Raw genomic sequence first — 26,104 nt, forward strand, 5'->3', positions numbered from 1 at the left:
AATATTGCAAATCCTCTGAAAGTTGTGGCGGATTTGATGAGCTGCAGGATTTAGTCTTCCAATGGAACAGGTCTTCTATCAAAAAACCCTACCCAGTGAAAATTCCCTACACCTGTCACTTTCGGTGACACAGCTGCACTGGAAGTGAGCCAAATCAACTGTATGTGGGCTACAACTTATGTTAACTCCACTAAGCCTATCCAGGGCCAATTCGTAGTCTGAGAGAGTGTCAGCGGAGTTAATTCAGCCAATGAATGTTGCCCTGCACCGCTGGGTTAGATCAGTACAAGAGCTGCTAACTGGAGATAAGGCAATGGGGTGGTAGACCAGTGGACACGAGGAATGTGGTGAAATTGTTCTCAAATGGTTTGTCTACTTATCCTGGGAGGGGGCACCAGGGAACGCTTGACACCATAACCACTACACAGGGGATTCAAACATGGCTCATCAGCTGTCTGATGACTTTAACTGTTACATGCCAACAAATATGAAAAATATGGCCACTTCGGTCACAGAGAAACTGGTATATATCTTGGACAACCTTTAGTAACCGCTGCCGAGATCCGAGGGCTTAAATCCAACTGATCCCAGTCCATGTCTTCAGAGCACCCAATTCATTCTGGGCTAAAAAACAAAAACAAGATCCAATTATTGAGGGTCACATGAAGTAGATCTAATTACGCGTTATTAATATTGATGTCCTTGTGCTATAATACTGTCCAAATTACAAACTAAGTTTCAAAGTCATTGTTTTATTCTGTTTTTCCCGGTTTATCATCGAAGACTAAGGACACGCCAAGTGGGCAGGACAAACACGAGAACATCCAGGCTTCCCTAAAACACAGGGGCGAAAAATGGGAATTCAAAATTACATTTCAAATTCTAACCAAATTCGTTTAACTCAAAACAAAGTCTCAGTTTATTAATTCCCATTGTACAGCGCTACGGAATCTGATGGCGCTATATAAATAATACAAATTAACGAAACTTGGAATTAGAGCAGATCAGAAACCCACAGGTTGGGGGGGTCTGGATATTTTATTTCTAACCCAAATCATCTGGTATTGCCATTCATGTTTACTCACAATAGACCATGTCCTGGCCCTGGGTAAGGAATGCATTGCTCACCAGGTGGAATGAGAGCTGGAGGAGGCAGGGAGAGGGTGCACTGTCCCTTTAAATGGTCAAACCGGAAGTGGAATGCCAGCTCTCACCACGCCTGTTCGTTGCTATAGTAACACTCCATGTAGCTCCTGGTCACATCACCCGCTGTCAATATGCAGCCACTTCCGCCTTCACCCCGCGCGCTCATTGGCTGAGGAAATTGACAACAAATACCACGTGTTCAGCGGGCGCCGCATTCTATTGGTCGCCGGGAGTTTGGCTCCAACGCAGTGATTGGCGGCCGGATTTAACTCCTCGCGCGCCGTGCGGGGGTGGTGGTGGATAGGTCTAGTGAGCACCCTGTCCTCTGATTGGTCAGACTGTCCTGTCACTCAGCAGCCAGGCGCTCCGCCCCCTCCTCGTTGGCTGTCTCGAGCGCCCCTCTCCGCCACTCCCCTTTCCGCGCTCGCTGATTGGTCGGCAGTGTGTGGGCGTGGCCCCGGCGAGGCGGGTGTCAAGATGTCCACCGAGTGCGACGTGAAGAAGCTGGTCCGCTCCCCCAGCGGGCTCCGCATGCTGCCCGAGAACCGCGCCTTCACCAGCCCCTTCTGCCTGGAGGAACCGCACTGGGTCCCGGATAAGGAGGTGAGAAACCGCGGGCTGTCCGGGCACCGAGGGGTTAACGGTAACTGTGGGTCCGGGCACCGAGGGGTTAACGGTGACTGTGTGTCCCGGGCACCGAGGGGTTAACGGTGACTGTGTGTCCCGGGCACCGAGGGGTTAACGGTGACTGTGTGTCCGGGCACCGAGGGGTTAACGGTGACTGTGTGTCCCGGGCACCGAGGGGTTAACGGTAACTGTGTGTCCGGGCACCGAGGGGTTAACGGTGACTGTGTGTCCGGGCACCGAGGGGTTAACGGTGACTGTGTGTCCCGGGCACCGAGGGGTTAACGGTAACTGTGTGTCCCGGGCACCGAGGGGTTAACGGTAACTGTGTGTCCCGGGCACCGAGGGGTTAACGGTAACTGTGTGTCCTGGGCACCGAGGGGTTAACGGTGACTGTGTGTCCCGGGCACCGAGGGGTTAACGGTGACTGTGTGTCCTGGGCACCGAGGGGTTAACGGTGACTGTGTGTCCCGGGCACCGAGGGGTTAACGGTGACTGTGTGTCCCGGGCACCGAGGGGTTAACGGTGACTGTGTGTCCCGGGCACCGAGGGGTTAACGGTGACTGTGTGTCCCGGGCACCGAGGGGTTAACGGTGACTGTGTGTCCCGGGCACCGAGGGGTTAACGGTGACTGTGTGTCCCGGGCACCGAGGGGTTAACGGTGACTGTGTGTCCCGGGCACCGAGGGGTTAACGGTGACTGTGTGTCCCGGGCACCGAGGGGTTAACGGTGACTGTGTGTCCCGGGCACCGAGGGGTTAACGGTGACTGTGTGTCCCGGGCACCGAGGGGTTAACGGTGACTGTGTGTCCCGGGCACCGAGGGGTTAACGGTGACTGTGTGTCCCGGGCACCGAGGGGTTAACGGTGACTGTGTGTCCCGGGCACCGAGGGGTTAACGGTGACTGTGTGTCCCGGGCACCGAGGGGTTAACGGTGACTGTGTGTCCCGGGCACCGAGGGGTTAACGGTGACTGTGTGTCCCGGGCACCGAGGGGTTAACGGTGACTGTGTGTCCCGGGCACCGAGGGGTTAACGGTGACTGTGTGTCCCGGGCACCGAGGGGTTAACGGTGACTGTGTGTCCCGGGCACCGAGGGGTTAACGGTGACTGTGTGTCCCGGGCGCGCCGAGGGGTTAACGGTGACTGTGTGTCCCGGGCGCGCCGAGGGGTTAACGGTGACTGTGTGTCCCGGGCGCGCCGAGGGGTTAACGGTGACTGTGTGTCCCGGGCGCGCCGAGGGGTTAACGGTGACTGTGTGTCCCGGGCGCGCCGAGGGGTTAACGGTGACTGTGTGTCCCGGGCGCGCCGAGGGGTTAGCGGTGACTGTGTGTCCCGGGCGCGCCGAGGGGTTAGCGGTGACTGTGTGTCCCGGGCGCGCCGAGGGGTTAGCGGTGACTGTGTGTCCCGGGCGCGCCGAGGGGCTAGCGGTGACTGTGTGTCCCGGGCGCGCCGAGGGGCTAGCGGTGACTGTGTGTCCCGGGGGCGCCGAGGGGCTAGCGGTGACTGTGTGTCCCGGGGGCGCCGAGGGGCTAGCGGTGACTGTGTGTCCCGGGGGCGCCGAGGGGCTAGCGGTGACTGTGTGTCCCGGGGGCGCCGAGGGGCTAGCGGTGACTGTGTGTCCCGGGGGCGCCGAGGGGCTAGCGGTGACTGTGTGTCCCGGGGGCGCCGAGGGGCTAGCGGTGACTGTGTGTCCCGGGGGCGCCGAGGGGCTAGCGGTGACTGTGTGTCCCGGGGGCGCCGAGGGGCTAGCGGTGACTGTGTGTCCCGGGGGCGCCGAGGGGCTAGCGGTGACTGTGTGTCCCGGGGGCGCCGAGGGGCTAGCGGTGACTGTGTGTCCCGGGGGCGCCGAGGGGCTAGCGGTGACTGTGTGTCCCGGGGGCGCCGAGGGGCTAGCGGTGACTGTGTGTCCCGGGGGCGCCGAGGGGCTAGCGGTGACTGTGTGTCCCGGGGGCGCCGAGGGGCTAGCGGTGACTGTGTGTCCCGGGGGCGCCGAGGGGCTAGCGGTGACTGTGTGTCCCGGGGGCGCCGAGGGGCTAGCGGTGACTGTGTGTCCCGGGGGCGCCGAGGGGCTAGCGGTGACTGTGTGTCCCGGGGGCGCCGAGGGGCTAGCGGTGACTGTGTGTCCCGGGGGCGCCGAGGGGCTAGCGGTGACTGTGTGTCCCGGGGGCGCCGAGGGGCTAGCGGTGACTGTGTGTCCCGGGGGCGCCGAGGGGCTAGCGGTGACTGTGTGTCCCGGGGGCGCCGAGGGGCTAGCGGTGACTGTGTGTCCCGGGCGCGCCGAGGGGCTAGCGGTGACTGTGTGTCCCGGGCGCGCCGAGGGGCTAGCGGTGACTGTGTGTCCCGGGCGCGCCGAGGGGCTAGCGGTGACTGTGTGTCCCGGGCGCGCCGAGGGGCTAGCGGTGACTGTGTGCCCCGGGCGCGCCGAGGGGCTAGCGGTGACTGTGTGCCCCGGGCGCGCCGAGGGGCTAGCGGTGACTGTGTGCCCCGGGCGCGCCGAGGGGCTAGCGGTGACTGTGTGTCCCGAGGACTGAGAGGTTGATAATTGGAAGGCTGTCCTGCCACTGAGTGATTAATGTAGGTCTATACAATGGGGGGGTTAATGGGGGTCAGTTACAAGCTATCTGGGCATGGAGGGGTTAAGGGTGAATCGCTGTCCTGGCACTGAAGGGTTAATTTGATTAGTAAGTAGCGTAGGTCACTCAGACATTGTACAAATCTAGCTTCTAGGAGGATTATAGTTGGCTTACCATCATGCGAAGTGTAGATTTAGTACATTTGAGGATCTACACCCCCCTCCCCCTGCTAATGGCTGTAATTTGTTGGCTGAGCTTCATAGGAAGGGTAGTCCATACGAGTTGGACAGAGGTTGGTATGAATAGGGCATTTCCCTTGTAATGCTGCCCACATCTCCCACACCCAGGGTTAGTGATGCTGTTGCATTCTCTCTGTTTTTGCACAACTCCATAATCAATATGTGCAACAAATTGTACTAATTTATTTATTTTAAATACTGATATATATATTTGTTTGTTTTGTTCATATGGTATTGTAGGCAGTCTTGGCACAGCTGGAACATGCAAATGTCATCGAAGTGAGACAACGTGAGCTGTCAAAGACTTTTTTAAATTTTAAACTCTCACCTGTCTACGTGTCAAACATCTCACCATTTTTATTGTGTAATTTTAACAGGCTGTCCGGCACAGCCAGGCACAAAGTACAAATTGCGTTACTATGTTTGAATCCCAACACATTGGCGCATGCTTGCATTCAGCACTGTTAATGCCCAAGCTCATGGCATTTATTGGGAGATGTTCAAGAGCATAACCCAATAAGCCCCAAAGTAGCGTTTACTCGTATAAGGGATTGAGGAACTGTCACTTCCAGAGAAGTAAACTTGCTTCATTAAACCTTAAACAGACGTTGTAGAATTGCAACAACCTTATGCTTTGGCAACCCTGTTGTACAAATTACACACATGCGATTTAATGCTTAAAAGTGTACCTGTCATGGCGCATTCAGCATTGTTTTAAAATAAAGGGTTAGTGAAGATACCATAAGCACTACATGAAGTGATCTGGATGTAGTGGCATTGTAGGTTTAACCCTGCAATGTAAAACGGGGCCGTTTTGTAGAAACTATAGCCAACTAGACCACCTAAGCTCATGGAAGTGGTGTGGGTGTAATCTCCCTGTCCATTTAACCCTGCAATTGTAATTATTGCAATAATTACATTGTAGGGTTAAGATTAACAGCCACTAGAGGCACTTCCCGTGGTTAGGCGACTTTTAGTCAAATAAATGGCGCAGGACATCCTCTGCATGAGGATATCCAGCATCAAACAAAACCCCATAGGAAAGCATTGCAGCAATGCTGACCTATGGGGAGGGACTAATGTGCTCGCCGCGGCTTGTTCCGCCTCCGTGGCTGAGATTGTCAAATTTTGTGATCTCTGCCATAGGAAAGCATTGGGACACTACTACGCATGCGCGGCAAAGCATCATGCTGCACCAATTAGCGTCTTCTCGTAGTGATGCATTTAATCTCTGCATCTCTATTGGGAGCATTCAGCATCTCCACACTCCGACCGTCGGTGCTGCACACTATGAAGCACTGGACTAGCAAAGAACCTCTTGTGGCCGTCTGAGTGACTGTCACTAGAGGTGTTACTAAGGAGCCTGCAGGGACAAGCTATAGACCACAGAACAACTACATTAAGCTGCATTTGTTTTTTCGTGTCTATATTGTCTCTTTAATATATGAGACAGCCCCAGGGCACTCGGACTACATAATCACTACAACAACCACATATTATATTGTAAAGTTGCTTTGATCAACATACCCTTGTCACTGAAATCCAATCATTTAGCTAACCTGTCATTATCCATATCTATGGCACAGTAGACTGGGGGTTGATGACTTGTGTTTGCTAATTGTTGAGCCTTGTGTGGACTCACTGGGATGCAAATAAATCTCATCAATCCAGGGTTAGTCAGTTAATGGTTGGCGTGAACATCCATTATGTGGAGCAATAAAGAATAGAAAATTACTACAATTAAATCAACAAAGCTGCATTTACTGTGAAATGCTGATGCACCTCAGCGGTATCCAAAATTCTGAGGTCATAACACAACTCTTCTGATAAGAAAAACATGTATACGTGATTATGCTCTTGTGTACCTTTTGCCTTGAACACAGATATTGAGCGATAGTGGTTAGCTTTGTTTTTCTGTTGAATACTGCTTTCAATATTTTGTAACGTGTAATGTGGCTATTTTCACAGTAGCACATCTTGATAAGGAGTCAGCTTAAAAATGTACGTTGCAGGAAGTAATGTGTTCCATGGCACCCAGGCTGCATCTGCCACACACTAGATCCATCTATATACCTATATATAATCAATTCGTCTCATCCACTTGTCCATCTGACTAGCACTCGGGTCCAATTCATGGCTCCCATGGATCTCCCACATCACAGCAATGGCAGTGAATGTAGCGTTGACCTGGGTACACTGTGACTGGGTGTTTGACCAGAAATTGCTGATCAGATAGAAAGTGCAGGTCTATCCATGTATGCATATAATATGTGAATTGTATCCCTCTATGTATTCTTTCTATATAATAGTATACGCACACACTTCCTTTTTGGCTCTGAGATGTATGTGGGAGACGAAAGATGTTCAGTTTTATTTGCCGGCCTCCAGGCAGCTCCCACTCTGTAAACAGATATCTGGAAATTACAGCTCAGCGAAAGCTAACCTTTGGCACTCCAGCTGGTGTGGGCTGTCCCTCAGCAAGTTATTGGCTATGCATAATGAGAGTTGGATAAACAGCTGGAGTGCCAAAGATTTGTCCTTACAGGCCTATATCTTGATGTAACATTACGTCACAGTTAGGGTTTAGTGGCCGGTCTAAGACCCATTGTACAGCGCTACAGAATCTGATAGCGCTATATAAATAATAAAATAATAAGAATTTAAGCTTGAAAGCTTAACGATTCCAATTGCTACCAAGCCATGCAGATTTAGGAACACCACATCGAGAGACCAACAAATCAATCTGGTTGCTTTATTTTTATATTTATGATTTTTATTGCCGTTTACAACTGACTGAGTTTTGCTTGGCGTATCCCGATCACATTTTGTAGTGAGCTTGTGGAGTAGTGTGGTTTTAAGAAAGTGTGATACATGTATTGTATCTGTTGACCCTGTGGTTAATCTGCGGTATTATCTTTCGGACTCTGCATTGAATGTTTGGCTGTAGTCATATTTTTTATTTTTGGTCACATGGTCTCAAGAAATGCATTCAAGGTTTGTTAAAAAAACAAAAGGGGGGAAAAAAAAAAACATTTTAAAATAAAATCTATATGATGGTATGATTATAGAAGAGGGAGAGTAAACTGTTGGCAATTCATGGTAAATAAATAGCAGCTAGATGGGAGCTATTGTTGCACTCTGCACGGGATCCCTAACAGATTCATGCCTTCCATTCTGTAGCCGCTACAATTCATGTTTATTTTAATTTGTACTTCACATTCAAAGATTTGTTCTTTTAACATTGATCTCAAACACATTGGTTTTGAGTTTACATTGGAGCTGTCACCTCACTGGAATTCATGCCATTAAATTAAACATTTTTTAAAAAAAAATTATAACTTTTTTTTTTTTTTAAAACCTTTTTTCCATAAGATGCTCTGTCTTTTACATTTTAGATCCAACCGCTATGACCACTTCTGATTTTTGAAGTGGTCATGGTGGTAGCAGTTTGGATGTGCTGTGTCTCTGTTTGAAACACTGCACATCCAGGGATATTGGCAATTGTGTGCTAGGTCTTAGTTGCCTCCTCAGTAAACGTTACTTAGGTAGCCTAGAACTCATGGGAGAGTAAATACATAAAGGGAATCAACACAGTAAAGGAAGAGACTATATTGAAAAGAAGAAAAACTACCACAACAAGAGGACATAGTCTTAAATTAGAGGGACAAAGGTTTAAAAATAATATCAGGAAGTATTACTTTACTGAGAGGGTAGTGGATGCATGGAATAGCCTTCCAGCTGAAGTGGTAGAGGTTAACACAGTGAAGGAGTTTAAGCATGCGTGGGATAGGCATAAGGCTATCCTAACTATAAAATAAGGCCAGGGACTAATGAAAGTATTTAGAAAATTGGGCAGACTAGATGGGCCAAATGGTTCTTATCTGCCGTCACATTCTATGTTTCTATGCCTTCCTGCAAGAGACACACTTTAAGAAGGATGCAGCTCCCACCCTTCGAAACAGACGTTTCCCAACCGAATACTTTAGCAATTTCACTGACACCAAGGCTAGAGGGGTGGCGATCCTGTTATCAGCCCATGTGCCCTTTACACACTCCGCTCATAAGACAGACGACGCTGGCAGGCTGCTCCTAGCCAATGGCCAAATTGGCCAGACTACAGTCACACTAGCAAACACATACCTCCCCAAATGTCTACCTTTAGTTTGTGTAGTTCATGAAGTGTAAGGGAACGTTTCTCAGGGGTGTTTAGGCCCCTAACATTTAAATGTAACAATACGTACATTGGCCATTAGGGAATATGTTTGTGAGGTAGGTCCCGCTCCGGTTTTTCCCAGTCGGGAACAATGGGTGGGTGTCTATAGGGGGAGGAAGAAGAAAAAAAGGAAGAAAAACTAAACGTCTTAACTATGTACAGAAAGGTATACTGCCTACAGTTACTGTGTGTGAACAGCAAGGGATGTAGACTGCTGGGGGGTATCCTTAGGTGGCGTACCCTGGGTGGTTTAACCGGGCCACCCGGGTATCAAGTGTGCACCTTGGATAGGTCTCTCAGACTTGGAATGGGAGCTAATGGGTCTTTTTGTCTGGTGTGCAGTGGGTGTGTGTTCAGGGGAACTGTATAGATCCACCGTGGGAAGGTAAATATGCAAGTCTGTAGCGGTTTGGCTCTCGAAAGCCAATCCAAGTGTTCAGATTAGGATGAGTATGTGTGGGGCAATGTCTTTGGAGGGGAAAGTATTAGGTATGGCCTATGGCGCGTCACGAGAATACGGAGAGGGGCTAGGTAGGTGGTCCTGCCGACTTCAGATAGGCATGTGGTAAGGTAAGGTCCGTAGAGGCATGAGGGGATGTATTGTTAGGGAGTTTGGGACAAATATGTTAAACTTTTGTACCAGTGTATATAGCGGAGGTACCCCAAGAGTAGTTGTGCAGAATTCGGGGTAGCAAGGTAGGAGTGTGAGGGTAAATGGGTTATTACATCGAATTCTGCATGTGCAACTTCAATAAATTTTGATAGAGAAGTGGCTGCTGTGAGTGTTGCAGGGCATCCAGCACTTTGTTTTTACACTCATAGTAATGAAGTCTGCAGACCACGTCTCTGGGCATCTCGGAAGGGGTGCCTCGCGGATGCAGGACTCAGTGGGCCCTATCTAACGCCACTGGAGTGTCTGTGGGTCGGCCCAAAATGAGATTGAAGAGTTCCTGGAGTACCTCAGGAAGAGGTGTTAGTGATCTGTTTCGTGGAGGCTTTTTACCCTCAGATTGTTGCGCCGTCCCCTATTGTCCAGATCGTTGAGTGACCGCTGCATTATTGAGAATTGGTTGTTTTGTGCTGCCACAGTTTCTTGGAACACTCTGATTTGCGCCTGCATTGTATCTCTGTCATCTTCTAGGGATGAGACTCTTTGTTTAGTCTGTTGGAAGTCTGCCCCTATAGCATCCAATTTGATCTGGAATGAGGCCTCTAATTTGTTCAGCATAAGGGCCAAATCTTGTTTTGAGGGAGGTGCTCGAAGTATATCCCTGATGTCTGTGTCCACCGGGTGAGCTGAGCCATCAGATCCTGAGGGGCTCGATGGTGTGGAGCAGGGAGGAGGTGAGTCCTACTGGGTCGGGTGGATGTTCTGCCGTATCTCAAAAGTATTTAGTCAGAGCCCCGGATTGTCCTGCAGGGGTCTTGTCTGAGGGTTGATGCCCTGCATTAGAAAGTTTTGAGTGTCCCATTTTGAATGTTTAGTGCCCGATGGCGATGGATTGGCTTTCCGAGTTGGAGGAGCTCAGGTAGCTCACGTCCATGCGACTCGGCAGTCTGCTGCGCCCCCTTTATACTCCATTTTATGTACCACTTTTATATTTGGCGCAGCCTGTTTTTGATACAATAACTTTGTTTGTGGGGTCTGTAGTTAACTATATATTCAGTGTTTGCTGCCTTTGATCTTTTATCATTTTTCCACTCTAGTTTTATTTTGATGGTTGGAATTGTCTGCATGTGATTGTTCATTCTGTGCTTCATGTTCTCTCCCGAATCCCGTATCTACATGCCATAGGGATATGATGTCACACTTCATGTAGTTTGACACTTTTGCTTAGTCAGCTGACATTTTCTCCTGGGCTGTGCCGTGTCAGCTGGTTTTATGCACACCATGCTGTTTCAGTTATTTCGATAAAAAAGAGAGCTGCTGTTTTAGGCAGAGTATGTAGGAGGACCCTGCCCTATTTATTTATTTAATAATTCTTTATTTTTGGCGTGCAAGAAAAATACATAGAATCTAGCAATGCCACAACTGCTTTTGCCAGTGAATCGGTCAACAATTAGGTACAGTTGTTTGGCATGTCATGTCATGTCATATTGCACATGTTTTGTTGTAGTATAGAGTTAACACAAGTAAAACCAACCTGTCATCTACAAGATATATCAGACGAGTTATGCATTTGGAGTATACATACTGACACATTTCGGGGTGTTACGGGGACGCACGTTTAACTGAAACCTATTTTGTCTGTGTGCTTCATAAAATAATATGGCTACACAATTCGCTGAATCTACACACCATCTAAAATGGTATAATACAATAATAGTAACATAATATAATGATAATGATACTCAGCACTTGTGAGTGACATCTTTGTCCGATTGAGCACCGGGTTTGGCGAAAACAGGTAACGAGTGCAGAGGTGTTATTTAGGGTGAGCATACAGACAATCCACATATTATTTTTAAGGAAACAAGCTTAAGTGGTGCCTTTCACAGTTCATCGGCTAGTATTCAGGAGGAGATGAGAACAAATGTAAAAACAAGAGAGGGTTGACTAAGCTAACCTATGCAATATAATAGCAAGGTCAGGACGATTGTAGGTCACAGATTGTAGAATGAGCACATCACTGTGGGTAGGTAGCCAGGCCTTATTTGTGGCAACGTGCTAGAACCATTCCTGAGAGATTTTGGTCCATGTTGGCAGGGGAGCAGCTGGTTCTGAAGACTTGTCTATTGAGTGTTTATCTGGTAAAACCCCTTGTCCTCTACATCCAGATCTAGTGACAGTGGAGTCCACTGTAATCGATTGAACTCAGTCATGCATGTGGACCCAGTCGGAGATGGTGGTTTTTGTGACATTCTATGTTTTCCTACTAGAAGATGGGTAGAAAGTAACCATCAAGAGATGCAAATGGTCAGCAATAACAACTAGTTAGGCGGTGTCATTTAAATGAAGTTTGGTTGATTAGAGGCTATTGCCACATAGAAAATACATATACATCACCACCACCATCTAGGATCGTTGACTTACTGCACGGTGGATCCATGGATTTATTTTGTTTACGGCAGAGTTGTAACATTTGTGCAGGCCCAGCTTATTGGCTAATCGTGTCAGCTGAGTGCTCCCAGCTAATGATCTAAGCCCTACAATGCTGGGATAGCTCCATGCAGAGGAGGTGTCTGACGCCTGGTGTACCCAAGGTTTGCAAATGATGTGACAACTTACACTGGTAGCACCGTAAGAAGATGGTTTTGTGTTTTTCACTTTGTTCTATAAACTATAGAGGGGCGGGGGGATGGGGGTCCATAGCTTCTGAGATACTTTAATAACCTATGTCCGGCACCAACAATCATTCCACATCGTCACATCACATATTCAGTGATCTGATAGGGTCTATTTCGGCTATATGCATATGTGTAATAAACATTGACCATTTGCTCACTCTTTATAAAGGGGTCTCTGATACACCTCATAAAGTCCCAAAGAAAGTCAAAATGAAACTTGTCACCGTAACACCAGGTATACCTCACCTGGGCACAATGGTTAGTGTATCTTGTGGTGTCTATATGTGATCCCTGCTGATATTACTAGTGGCTGCCTCTGATCACTACATTAGATAATATAAAGCATGTATGCATTGTGCTCTCAGGGATTCCTACCTTTTCCGGGTTTGTTCACTAGGTATAAAACTAATTTCAAAGACTTAAACCCAAAAAATGAGCTGCCAGTGAGGTAGAGCAGGTGGGTTACGATCAGGGAAATAAAGTTATGTGTCAAACATGAGACAAGTGGTGAATACAAATGTTTTCTAGGTAAACTATTGATCCGCTTTACCGAATTGTAGTAAAGGGACATTCCAAGCTCGAAGTGACTATTATTGCCATCAATAATAACCTCACCTTCTTAATACCCACATCTTCCCAATTCATGGAGTTCTATGGGCATCATGCAATGGCTAATTAACAAAAGTTGGATAATCTCTGTAACTCGCTTCTCTCCGCTTCCTCTAATCGCACAGTTATCAGAGTGAGATCTCTGGGCGACCGTTCTGATTGCCATTAATAATTGCTGGGTGTAAAGCAGAATTGCCTAATAATCGTCTATTTAGATCCTTATCTTTCCAGTCTGAATATGAATTTAAAGACATACCATAGATTAGAACTCTATTAGCTAGTGACTCAAGTCTAGATTCTGTCGTCTCGAGCGCAGGGATCCCGGAGACCTTTGCTACATGTTGGCAGACGGACGGGAGGTTATTACCTCTACTGGGGCGAATGTGCTTTAGCACACATTATCTGTTTGGCGGGCATATTTGTTTGAGAGTTTTAATTTCTTTAATTACATTGTAATAAGTCACTACACCATACATTTGTTTTATTGTTAATTCCCTATATATTATCCATCTGAGATCTGGAAGAAGAGGTCTGTCTACAACATGTATTTATTACATACCGGCATATAATATGTTGTTTTCACATATAATTGTGGTTTATATTCTAAACCACAAATGTTTGTATAGGAATACATTTTGAGGTTTTCTCCCTGAGTTCCATTTATTTATTTTTTATACAAGGTAGCTGCAGTAGGCACTCATGTTATTTTCTGATACAATTTTAGTTTTGCAATATATATATTTATTCATTAATTTCTGTAGTAATTGGGCTTCCAGGTTGAGCTCCCAGCGAGTGTTCTCATTCTTTCTTCCTTCCCAGCTTTATAATATTCGTATCACAGAAACACTGGAAATGTAAATGCATCCTTCACTATAAAACCCTTTTGATATTTACAATTCCTCTCAATCTCCTTTCTTTTCTTAGTGCCCACGATGCATGCATTGCGAAGCAAAATTTGACTTCATAAACCGGAAGGTAAGGGCATTCCTAATGTTTTTAGGGATCTGAATTTTAATGTTACGTTTTTAGTACATGAATATCAATTAATTTATAAATGCTTGCCTTCCTGTTGGAAACCTCTTTTTATTACTTATTTATTAAGAGATGACTGTTTGAATGTTGTCCATTTACAACCTCATCTGGTCCCCAAGCTATATCACCCAGCATAAGTAAATGGGTGACATCACGCATCAATTCTATGACCAGACTGAGCATGTGTGACTTCTATACTTGGACTAGATTTTTTCTCAAACAGCCTAAGGCTCTGACATGTCCAATAGAGTGGTCATGTTTCCTGATGGCCTAAAAGGTAGGGAGACTTCACAGGGTCATTCTATGCACCATAAACACTTCATCTTGTTGAAGTGGTTATGATTCCTGGAGTTATCTGGCACCATCATAAAGTTCAGTGATAAAGAATGTTTAAATGGTTTAACTCTGAATGAGTGGTCCCAGGGACTTGTGGCTCTGGTCCTTGTGGGACATCTGGGTAAAGTAGTGCTTAATTCTTTACCAGGAAATACAAGTGGTGAGCAGCAGTGAGTGAGCTCAGCTGACACTCTGCCAATCACTACTTAGCTAGAGTGGAAGCGTTAGTCCGAGCAGTAGAGAGAGACCGGGCAGCGGGTGCTTGGAAAAACTCATCCAGTGTTAAACAGTTTAACAGTGCCAAGCTAATCCAGGCACCATAACCAGCTCAATGAGATTAAGTGGTTGTGGTGCTTAGTGTCCTTTTACCTACTAGAGACAGATGCATCATGTAAGGCAGTTTCTTCAATATATGTGTGTGTATGTCTATATATACATTTGTTAAGAAATCCTTTGCCCATTAAGTTGCAAAAAAGTCTAAATATTTTTTCAGCAGTAATCTGGTGGGACAGCCCAGTGTCCTCCATTAATGCAGTATATAACAATGAGTCTGTCTAAGAACGTACAGTGCAGAAACACATATAAAGACAACTTCTATCAGTATTGAAGCAGCTCTGCTTGTGGAATTATAAAGAAACTAGCTGGAGCAATTTCACAGTATTAAGGGGGTGAGGGTGAGTAAAGCAATCTGCACATGCAGAAAATGGGAAGAAAAAGACTCTGGAAAATGTTTCTATAGGGATAACTGATTGGTATATTGGAGGAGATAGTTAGAAGAGCATGACACCAGTTTCATATGAAATGTAAAGGAAGGTGGAATGGTTACTGCAGGTAATGCAGCCGGTAGGAGATGGTCCTAGGGTGAAGATTCTAAGGCTATCACATTCTTTGGTTTGTCCTCGTCTACCAATCCTTTAGTCACTCTATAATGGTGAAGGACACATGTTATAACACTGTTAATGTAAAAATGTCTGTCTCTAGCACCACTGCCGGAGATGCGGAAAATGCTTCTGCGACAAATGCTGCAGTAAGAAAGTGCCTCTGCCGCGCATGTGCTTTGTAGATCCCGTCCGGCAGTGCGGAGAATGCTCCGTCATTTCACAGAAGGAAATGGAATTCTATGACCGCCAGCTGAAGGTGTTGATGGATGGTATGTACACCGGTTTCTGTGATTCAAAAACTTTTTATTTTTATAAATGTGTTTATTTGCTCTAGATGTCCAGTTCTCCTGCAATTAGATACAAATTAGGCATATTCCTGCTACCACTACATGGATCACAATACTATGCAGGTAACACCTGTTGTCATCGTAGAAACACAGAGAATGAGTCAATTTATTGGGCGACATCTGCCTGTCTGGGAAAGGACTAAATAGCCTCATTTATTTGTCTTGTGTGCTGTCACCATTAAAAAATAAATAAACTGTGCTGAAAACCTGTTGGTATGGGTCCTCCAAAAGGATCTGATCTGTATAAACCATACTGGAGAGATATGTATTATGGTGTAGCATAGTAGGTAATAGTGTCCCAGTTCCTTGCATTTTTGTTCTTAATGTTATTGTTATTGCTTTGCCAGTCATGGAATGACTGTTACAGAATGAGGTGCTAAATAAAATGCAGGATAAATAACGTCCTTGGGTGACGTTATTAATCCTGCGAAGCAAAAAAAAAAAAGTCTTTGCTCTAATATAACCCTAAAATACGGGAGTGGTAATTAATTCCTGTACCCTTTTCAACATAACTATTGCCTAAAGGGACATGGTATTCATTGCAGTGTGAAGGACGATCTGAGTGTCTAATCAATAGAGCAGATCCAGATTATTATTCTATTCAATTTTAACATGTTCACACGGACTGCGGCAGCTTTGCTTGAATTAGACCTCATTTGGAAAGTGTAATTTACTGTACTAGTGTTATTCCTGATGAGTCTACTGCATAGCCAACAACTACATTATATTTCTGATTATAAATATATATTTTTTTAATTTAGTTTTTGACACCTCAATTACAAGTTTGAGGAGTAATAAATAGAATACAACATAAAAAAAATGATATATATATCTAACACTTCAAAGAAAACTCAACTTTAAGGTTCCCCAAACAGCTGTCCTACTCTTCCCAAACCAGGAAGAGGGTCAACCATCAGGAGCCTATCTTTCTGGTGTATGGGTCTTTTTCTCACTATTTAGGCGAATTGTCACACATTCCATAGGATAGGATAGGATTAAAGTTTTATTTATTTTTTTAATTTTATTTTTTAATCACCCAAATAGTTAGAGCCCTTTCTGAACTGGTGTTTTGTGTAGTCTTTTAAAACTATCACACATGAGTGTTTAAATATTATATTCATTGTACACCTATTTTCCAGATGCTTTTTTGAAAGGTGGTACAATGGTATCTTCTCTATATATCGATCTCTGACCAGAATAAAGTGATCTGCATTAAATGACTAACAAATATGAAAATGGGAACCGTATTCTGTTAAATTGTATTTAAATTTTCTCCCCCCTCCAGGTGCAACATTCTCAGTTACCCAGGGATCATGTGAGAAGTCTGAAACCATGGTGTGTCGACTTTCCAACAACCACAGGTACCAACTGCAAGTGCCCCAAAATCAGAACTTGTTTCTAAAAAAAATTATTCATACTTGCTTAGCTTTGTGTTTGAATTAAGTCGTTCTAGTTATTAGCTTTAAGTTAATAGTCCATGTTGGCTACTGTGATAAGTATCGTCCAGTTACTGCCTTAGAACCAGACTTTAGAGTGCGCTGTATGTTGCCGATTATCAGCCCAAACAACGAAGTTTATCTACTGCTATTCAGCTTCCAGTTAATAGAATAACCACAAACATGAAGTCAGTGTGCATCTTGCCGTCCTGTAATTGCTCTCGAGTAATACAGACCGTTCTGTTGGTGTGCTGGTCTGATATTGTGATTTTGTTTGTTGCCTAGAACTCATTAGTTAGGGAAGATGGTTTTCTGTCCTGGGATAAAATGTTGATTCTAAGTTGAAGTGGATTGTCCCCTAAATCTACACTTTATGGATTTTGCAGAAGCCATGTAATATGGTACGGTTTTCTTTATACAGATACTTGTTTCTTGATGGAGAGAGCCATTATGAAGTAGAAGTTGCACAGATTTCTACAGTTCAGATCCTCACAGAGGGTTTCACTCCTGGAGGTAAGTTATCCATTGGTGATTATTATTTTATTATTTATATAGCGCCCGCAAATTCTGTAGCGCTGTACAATGGGTTAAACTTGTTCTGTTCTTATTAAAGTTTGCTAAAGGGCACAGCTATAGCGAAATAAACTGTGCTCAAATACATTTGACACTGGCCTAGATTTCCCCACACATCTTTATCACATCAGAAAGTGTGACTTTATACAAAGTGTCAGAAAAATAATGCCTTGTGTTGTGACTGTGCTGTCACAAATTAGCGAGAGAAGCGGGGAGAATGTCAGTCTGGGAGTCTATTCACTAAACACTGAATTGCTATTTAAATTTGAATTGCAAAGTTAAGCAAAAATAATGATACGAAGTTCTCCAATACGAATAGGCTATTTTTGCAGCTCAGACTTCAATTCACTCGAATTTTGTGTTTAATGAATAACCTCCCATCTTTAATTAAAATGGTGATTTATCCGGGGACCAAATATACAGGCAATAAAAGATCCTATTTCAAAAGGGGTTTCAGCAAATGTTTTCATTATAATTAGAGCCGAGTTCATTTTTGGTAAAAAGTTTCATTTTAGTTTTTTCCAGAATGTCCCATCTTAGTTTAGTTCTGCATGTACTGTTTGAGGCCATGTGTCCTTGGTTGCTCTATTGAAATGTTAATTAGTTTCCCTTACTATGCAACTGGACTGACTGCAAAGGTCAGACATATGAACTTGCATACAGTGAGCTGTTACAACAAGAGATATCAGAATTATATTCTAACAGCCGCTTCTTCAGTTGTGCCAAAAAGGTGAAATACGATTGCTCTGTCCGTGAAGATGAAGTATTGTTTTAATGCAGGTTTAAAAAAAAAAAAAAAATTATATATATATATATTTGAGCTCACTACATTGTGGTTGCTATTTTTTCTTCTTTTTATTATAAAGTTGGAAAAGATCCCTCACTACCTTCACAACTGCAGTGAGACCGTGCTTTGTGCTATTAACTCAGAGCAAACAACGGTCAGTGACCTGGTCTGACTGCAAGTTACACACTGACTCATGGAGTTTGTCGTAATTCTGTGTGCCTTATGATTATCATTAAAGAAACAGTACAGCATTAGGAATACAAACCAGGGCTGTGCTCCCGCGTCACGTGACCGTTTTATGCAGTCTGTGCCATGGAAGTGTCTATAGTGGCGCTCAGTAAGACAACCACTAGCGGTGGATTTGACCCTCTGATGTAGCAGGGACACTGCACCAAGACCACTTCTTTGAGACAATGCGTTCTGGGTGCCTATTGTCCCTTGTGTCTTCAGCAATAATTTTGTGTGTTTGTGTCGAAGTAATACACAGAACACACACTAAGAAATAATACAGCACAAAACGCTATTTTTATAGTTTACTATAAAATCGTGAGGTCTGCAGCGCTTTGCATCCTAAATAAATAAAATCCCCTAAGGAGTTTGAAGACTGTCCTTGACAAGTCTTTATGCAACATGTAAATACGTGAATTCTCTGAAACCTTGATCAGATTTGTGCTGAAGTGATCTTTGATAAGGAGAACATTGCAGTTAGAAAGCTATGATGGGCAGGATTTGAACTCCCAGCTTTTAATGTGTTACATAGGTAATGGCTACAAAACAGACAGCGGAGAATCGAACAAGTTGGACAACTTTGCCCTCTGAGAGCTAGTGGGGAATTCAGAGTTTTTGCATGTATGCAAGAACAGCCAAACTGGAGAAATTAGCCAAGACCCTTATGTATTCTGACTTTAAAGGGACACTATAGTCACCAGAACAACTACAGCTTATTGAATTTGTTCTGGTGAGTAATTATTTCCTTCAGGCTTTTTGCAGTAAACGCTATATTTTCAGAGAAAAGGCAGTGTTTACATTACAGCCTAGTGATAACTCCACTGGCCACTCCTCAGATGGGTGCTAGAGTTGCTTCCTGGGGCAGTGGTGTAGAGTAAGCAGCACTACTTTCAGTATCTCCTCCATCTGCATGCAGACACTGAACTTTCCTGATAGAGATTCATTGATTCAATTAATCTCTGAGGAGATGCTGATTGGCCAGGGCTGTGTTTGAATCATGCTGGCTCTGCCCCTGATCTGCCTCCTTGACCGTCTCAGCCAATCCTATTGGGAAGCATTGTGATTGGATCAGGCCACCACTTCTGATGTCAGCCCAGCAGCCAGATCAGCTGCAGACTTGAATACAAGTAAGAGTGTACAATATTTAGGGAAGACCCTATGGTTTTTCTTTTAAATTGACAATTACTCAAACTTAAGTTTAGTGTGTAACTTTTAGTGTTGGCAGAATTTCATAGAATTGAAAGGCCTGCTTTTCATTTATTTTATAGATGATTGTTTTCACAGGATCACAGTGAATGAGGATTCCTACTAGAAGTAGGGCCATGTAGTAAATACATACTAGTGACCATTATGTCTGGCTAATTGTTGGTGTGGTTTTGTTTTGGGGGGAATAAAATAAACTATGAGTAAGTCAAGCTTTGTATCTCGCAGTAAACTCCACATTTTAGCACATTCATTCTGGTATAGCAAATACCCCTGGCAGACGTTCCCACGTTTCTGGATTATTCCTGGATGCGGTTAGCCCCAGATAATCAGATTAATGTCAGTTTCATGACTAACCAACTGACCATTGACCTACTTGGCCCGTCTAGCTCTATAAGAAAGGAGCAGATTTTATCATTTCCCCTGTGCCATTTGTTGTCTTATCACTTGAACAGACGGTTTTCAGCTCTTTGTGAATGTGTGTTTCTCTTTTCACTGCTCACTTGCTGCTTTGATGTACAAAGATATTCATACTTACACCAGCCTGTTGGAGAGCCCGTGCATCACTGAAGGTTAGCAGAAGTCATGGGGGGTGCCTGCTTGTTTGCATGTTCTGTTGACACTGATTTGATAGTCCATTGAGGTGAATGCTCTTTGTTTTCAAGTTTCAATTGGATTCTTAACATGAATTTTTTTTATTTTATTTTAAACTGCATTATTGTTTGTTAGATTTTAATTTCATAACGTGGTCCTATCTGGAGCAGTGATTTGTGTTGGTGTCCTCCTTCATTTCAGACTGTTTTTTGCCTGCTACCTGGTCTGTTATGGGTGACTAGTGCCTGACTCTCTAAACCTCATGTGATGTCATAATTCTGCGCTTTCCATGTCATCATGGGCTGGAGTCTGGGTGATGGAGATATATAGCAAAGTCATGGGCTTGTTTACCCCGATTTGGTGTAGATTGTCATTATGGAGAAACAGTGGGTGCTGTGCAACAAAAGGAGATGGCAACTTGTGAAATCCTTCACCATGATCCCTGTGCCATATTTGGTAGGGTGTTCCCTTCCCGAGAACAGAACATACTAAGAATCCTGAAGCATTGCAACCTACAAAGTTGGGAAATCTACATTACTTTAGTCCAATGTTTTAGAGCATTTCTTTAGCTTTCATTAGATGTTCCTCTCCATGACTGATTATTGGCAGCACCTCTTGCCTCTTCTCACATTACCATATCTAGCTTCTCCACACCCAGACTCGCATAGCACATTGTGAATGCAGTTTGGAAATCTGTACTATGGATCATGTAAAACTATTTTGCCTGTACTGTGATTATAACTTGTCCAAATGTATAAATGATTAATCCTTACGATACGCCGTGTGATGTTACGGTGGAAGCAGTGATTTCAGAGCGATAATTCTTACACAAAGATGCATGTCTGCTTCTATCTTCCTCCTACCCTTTGCTAAGAGGGCTATAATTACTCTTTTCACACAGGGGGCAATAGTCGTGCCACCGGTATGCTGCTACAGTACAAAGCCCCCGGCTCAGACAATTTGAAGCAGATGAAGTTTACCACAAGTGACGACTTCAATAGTAACAAAAAGATGTCTGCTTCGTGGCTGGCAGCAATGCACAAGGTAACACACTACTTAAACTCTGCCATAGATCATGCCGTTCCCCGTCATTTAACAGAATATGTTACATCATTATTGAAGTGAATAAATCTCCAATTGAATCTCTTTTGCTGTAACTGTAAAAATCAGTGATGGGTCAAACCAACCATGGCTATAGATTAGCAGACAGGGTATTAGGAACACTTTAAGTACCATATCCACTACAGCTCATTGTAATAGCTATGGTGCCAGGAGTGTATTCGAACTGTCCTACAGTAATTAGTCCAATTTTTTTTTTTTTTTTTTTACAAATAATATTTAACAAATAAAAAGTAAATAAATGTGAATTAAAATAGAAGGGAATCCCTATAGAGTACTAAGCTTGATATCATACATATGACAAGTTACTCGGTATATGAATACGTTTATATCACAATTTAACAGAAGATATGTCTTTAAAGATAATCACAACTCCTTATACTGAGACACATTAGATACGGAGCGATCAGGGCTGAGATACTTGTAGTTAGATTAGAACACTAATGGTCTCCTGAACAAACAAAATATTAAACAGCACTGTGGCCCTCAGTTGTGGCATATTCCAAACAACTAACGTGGTTATAGTACCAATCCCACTTCCCTACTTGGAAACCTAACAGCACCAGCTATCTATACCATAAAATAGTTCACTCTTCGTAATTGGCTTTTAGATTTCTATGGTATTGATTAGGCTGCAAATCTAGTGCAAAAAGTCCATTCCTTGCTACTAGCAACAAGTGGCAATTACACAGCGTGATGCAAAACAGTCAAATATTAGATATAGTGGAGCGGTCCAAGATAGCCAGCAACATGGATTTAATAGACAATATAGCTAAAGCTAGGCCTTTTAAACCTCCCCCATGTAGATCTAATCAATATCATAGAAATCTAAAAGCCAATTACGAAGAGTGAACTATTTTATGGTATAGATAGCTGGTGCTGTTAGGTTTCCAAGCAAGGAGAGTGGGATTAGTACTATAACCACTTTAGTTGTTTGGAATATGCCACAACTGAGGGCCACAGTGCCGTTTAATCTTTTGTTTGTTCAGGAGACCATTAGTGTTCTAATCTAACTACAAGTATCTCAGCCCTGATCGCTCCGTATCTAATGTGTCTCAATATAAGGAGTTGTGATTATCCTTAAAGACATATCCTGTTATATTGTGATAAACGTGTTCATATACCTTGTCATATGTATGATATCAAGCTTAGTACTCTATAGGGAGTCCCTCCTATTTTAAATCACATTATAATATTTTTTTTTCACAATAGTTTATATGTAGAAGTGGTTTCCAGTTATTACTAATAATTGCATCGCTATTGTATTTTTAAAATTAGTGGTTTTATACTAGTGGTTATCTCTGGAGATTTGACTCTTTATTTAGCTTGTTGAAATGTATCAGGGGTTATGCCCCTTCATGATTTTCTGTTACATGGCTGTTTGCACCACATTTGGTCTCTTACTGCAGAAGAATCTGAATTTTCAAAGTACTGCTCTGCATGTGTGTCACTGAAATACTTTTAAAAAAACTAGTTGTTTAAATTGCTTCAGACAAACTAACGGAAGAATCAATGTAGTCATTAAACTGTCTGGATTGCTTCTAACTGCACATTGAGCAATAACAGCTGACCTAATTTCAGCTTGGTAAAGATTATTAATCTTTGGTCAAGAAAACCAAAATTGAGTATTGGTGAGTTTTTGCTTTAATGCCATTTAAACATCCCCAGAAATACATAGACGCATGTGGATTGCTGTGGACAAATGGCACAGCACTCACCTCTAAGCCTGTAAAATGGTTATTTAAAAAAAACTTGAAGTGATGTCATGTGGTATTATAACATGTAACTATTGTTTCAACAGGCAGCCAAACTTCTGTATGAATCCCGGGAGCAGTAATGGAAGACCGAGCCAAGAGATGACCAGTACAAAGTTATATTTGTAATTGTCATTTTGACAGCATATAACAATTCTTCTTTCCAACGGATCTCCGGACCTGTTGCAGCTAGGTTGTAATGGGAGACATTTTTTATAGCCATAATTATTCACCTTACTTGTGCAATATGTATACATTTTAATAATGCTTTAAATCTTAGTCTCACAAGCAAGACTGTATATTTTTGCTAACTTATCACAAACTAGCCACAATTATTCAGACAGCACAGCTATCACAGAAATTAGACGAGCTGGTTGTGGTTACTTATCGGGCCCAACGCAGTTTACTCATTTCTTCTGAAGAATGAGGTTTATGCAGTAGAAACTCAGGTTCGTTTTTTGCTCCGTTGCAAAGCACTACAATGCACATTGTCTATTTTACTGATGGCTTAGTCTGATTTCATTGAATTAACTTAAGCCAGGAGCAGCCCAAACCGTTCTCCAACAGCTGTAGAGAGAACTGTTTGGCATTCCTGCACTAAACGTTATACTCTCCCCATTTTTGATAGTGCAGCAATACATTTACCCTTTACAGAATAGTAACATGGAAATCTTATTTTAAGGTAGTACACTACAACATGGTTCTACCAGTGGCCATGAAAGGTTTCATTTAAAACTGAACATGGCCGGAATGTACTGATGGTACAGCAGATGGTTCCCAGGTGTGTTAGAGCTTTTATACTGACTATGTAATCTGTATTGCGGGAATTTAGCAGCTGTGATAATCTTAGTTAACACAAATGGTGGACAGGAACTGCAGTTCTTGTGTCTCTGCAGGAAAGTTACAGTCTGGGCCTTAGTTTTTGATTTAGAGGGTTTTAGTCAACCACAAAAGACCCAGGACACTGTATGCAAGGATATCAGCCTGATCTAGAACAAGCAGGATCTGCTCAAGACGTTATTTGCTAAAACCTGTAATTAAAATGTGCTTGTGAGTTACAATATCAAACTGAAAGAGAGCGCTGAGAATTAGTACCAGTATGACGTGGACATTTCATCCCTCAGCCTGTGTTTGGCAGATTGGTGATCTAGGTGTAGCTTACCCGTCTGTCATGCAGTGGGCACATTGCTCAGTAAATTTGGGTAGACATCTGTTGTGGACTACAGCTTCCATGGTGCTCTGAGAGCCTTCTGTAAAATCTGGGGTTTATGTAGAAAAGTGTTACACTATATACATAACCTCCACCGTGTTTCCTATATATAATATGCTGGTCCTCTAGGAGCCTCTCCTTTAGAGGCTTTGGATTTTGTACAGTTTCAATGTTTCTCTAATAAAGAAAATAATTTGTATCCAATACTGGTTTGTTTTCCTACTTTTGTTAGTGGTGTAGAGAATGTTGACTTTGCAGTGTTATTGTAAACCATTAAATACAGTGACTGGCTTTAAGAAACCGAATCTAGTATGACTGCTGCATAATGACATGATATGGTCTCTTTCCCAATAGCAAAACATGCTCGTGGTATCACATGACTCTTACCTGTAGTCTCTGCATTTCTTTTCGGCCATACCGTACAGGCTGGGTGGATTGACCAAAGTAGGGACCCTCACATCACCAGCCGGAAGAGTCTGTACCTAGAATGGTTAGTGCAATCTCACCTCAAAGCTAGCACACACTAGCAGACAACGCAGTGCAAATATTTAGAATACAAATTTGCACAAATAGTTTTCTACTAGTAGCATTTTTATGAAGTTGCATTCAGTTACTTCTCACAATTCTAAACATGTTTATATCTCTTTCCCTGGTCCTGTGTACAATTAAGGAAATACAAGGTTTTGTAAAAGGCACTCATTCAGCAGCCTGCTGTTTAACAAGTTAATTGTTAAAGGTGTAATATTTGGGTGCTGCTGAAAAAGGCACAAATACACAATGCTTAGTGGACATCCAGAATTACACAGTGTGGCTCAACCCTGATTTATTCCTTTACGTAGATTCAAACCGATAAACTCTACCACTAATAAGAACCATAACGCTGTCGACACCCAGATATCTCTCTCCACCCCTGAACGTGTCACCAATTGCCTTTCTTCTATCTCTGACTGGATGTCCTCCTGCTTTCTGAAACTCACTCTCTAAAACAGTTTCTTATTTTTCCTCCTCATAACACTGATCCTCCTCCTTCACTCTCCCTGCAGGTTGACAGTACCTGCCTCACCGCATCCTTTCAAGCTCGCTGTCTTGGGGTCACTTTTGCTCCTGGTCTCACCTTTGCGCCTCGTGTCCAGTCTGTTGCTAAAACCTGTCGATTCAAACTTAAAAACATTGCCCGCATACGCTCCTTTCTTGGGCAAGATGCTGCCAAGGAGCTTGTTCATGCTCTAGTAATATCAATTACTATAATTCTCTCCTAATTGGTCTCCCCTGAAGCCGTACTGCCCTCCTACAATCTGATGAATGCTGCTGCCAGGCTGATCTTTCTCTCCTGTTGCTTCGCTCACCCCTCTGTCGATCCTTACCCTGGCTTCCTGTCCCCTACAGGTGTCAAGTTAAAATACTAACCCTTATCTATAAAGCCCTAACCAACTCTAGCCCTTCCTAAATTTCCTCACTAATTCATAGGTATGTCTCCGCTCTACTGGTGACCTTCTCCTGTCTGCTGCTTACTGCAAATTCACGCCTGCAAGACTTATCATGCCTACCCCTGTCAGACACTCCGCCAGTCCTCAATCTTTAAGAAGTCACTCAAAACCCATCTTTTTAGGAATGCTTATGGCCTCCAAGAGTAACTTCTATCGCTCAAACCTTCCTCTTGCTCTCTCCTAAAGGGCCACACTCTATTCTCACCTCCAGTTCTGCTACTTTCCCACCATGTCTATTTGCTGTCTCCCTCAATACCCTTATAATTGTTTTTATACCCCAGCTCGTTTGAGAAGGGTCCTCAACTTCCTGTTACATTGTTATTTATAAAGCACCAGCTTATTCCGCAGCGCTTACTAATACCAATAACATATTTGGGTTAGTTAAACTCCATGATCACTCCTGCTCTTAGAAATGGTAATGTTGG

At 43.7% G+C, this 26,104-nt stretch overlaps 2 protein-coding genes across 7 annotated transcripts in view; one reads left to right on the top strand and one right to left on the bottom strand.

Moving 5' to 3' along the window:
* The window catches only part of XRCC3 (X-ray repair cross complementing 3), a 23,801-nt gene extending 17,099 nt beyond the window's left edge, over nucleotides 1–6,702 (bottom strand). For 3 of the 5 annotated variants that reach the window (XM_063439951.1, XM_063439952.1, XM_063439953.1), the window contains exon 1: nucleotides 542–802. In XM_063439951.1, coding sequence (XP_063296021.1) covers nucleotides 542–596 — 55 coding nt within the window. In that variant the 5' untranslated portion in view covers nucleotides 597–802. Of the gene's footprint in view, nucleotides 1–541; nucleotides 803–1,085; nucleotides 1,192–6,683 lie in introns of those variants that run through there. The other 2 variants (XM_063439950.1, XM_063439949.1) reach the window with 2 other exon arrangements.
* On the top strand, nucleotides 1,568–24,396 carry ZFYVE21 (zinc finger FYVE-type containing 21). Of its 2 annotated transcripts, XM_063439954.1 has the most exons (8): nucleotides 1,568–1,749; nucleotides 13,617–13,667; nucleotides 15,042–15,210; nucleotides 16,574–16,649; nucleotides 17,146–17,237; nucleotides 20,040–20,087; nucleotides 21,011–21,153; nucleotides 23,030–24,396. In XM_063439954.1, the coding sequence occupies exons 1-8, from the start codon at nucleotides 1,624–1,626 to the stop codon at nucleotides 23,063–23,065; spliced, it is 741 nt and encodes a 246-aa protein (XP_063296024.1). In that variant the 5' UTR covers nucleotides 1,568–1,623; the 3' UTR covers nucleotides 23,066–24,396. The 2 variants fall into 2 exon arrangements, with proteins under 2 accessions (XP_063296024.1, XP_063296025.1); XM_063439955.1 differs by lacking the exon at nucleotides 20,040–20,087 and having other exon boundaries at nucleotides 1,573–1,749.
* The last annotated feature ends 1,708 nt before the right edge of the window (nucleotides 24,397–26,104 follow it).

This window comes from Pelobates fuscus, chromosome 13 (assembly GCF_036172605.1).
Source record: "Pelobates fuscus isolate aPelFus1 chromosome 13, aPelFus1.pri, whole genome shotgun sequence".
Taxonomy (NCBI): Eukaryota; Metazoa; Chordata; class Amphibia; order Anura; family Pelobatidae; genus Pelobates; species Pelobates fuscus.

Coding starts and splice junctions, on each gene's coding strand:
- ZFYVE21 (XM_063439954.1), top strand. CDS start 1,624: ATGTCCACCGAGTGCGACGTGAAGAAGCTGGTCCGCTCCCCCAGCGGG. Junction 13,668..15,041: donor TTGACTTCATAAACCGGAAG/GTAAGGGCATTC, acceptor GTCTGTCTCTAG/CACCACTGCCGGAGATGCGG. Junction 16,650..17,145: donor CGACTTTCCAACAACCACAG/GTACCAACTGCA, acceptor TTCTTTATACAG/ATACTTGTTTCTTGATGGAG.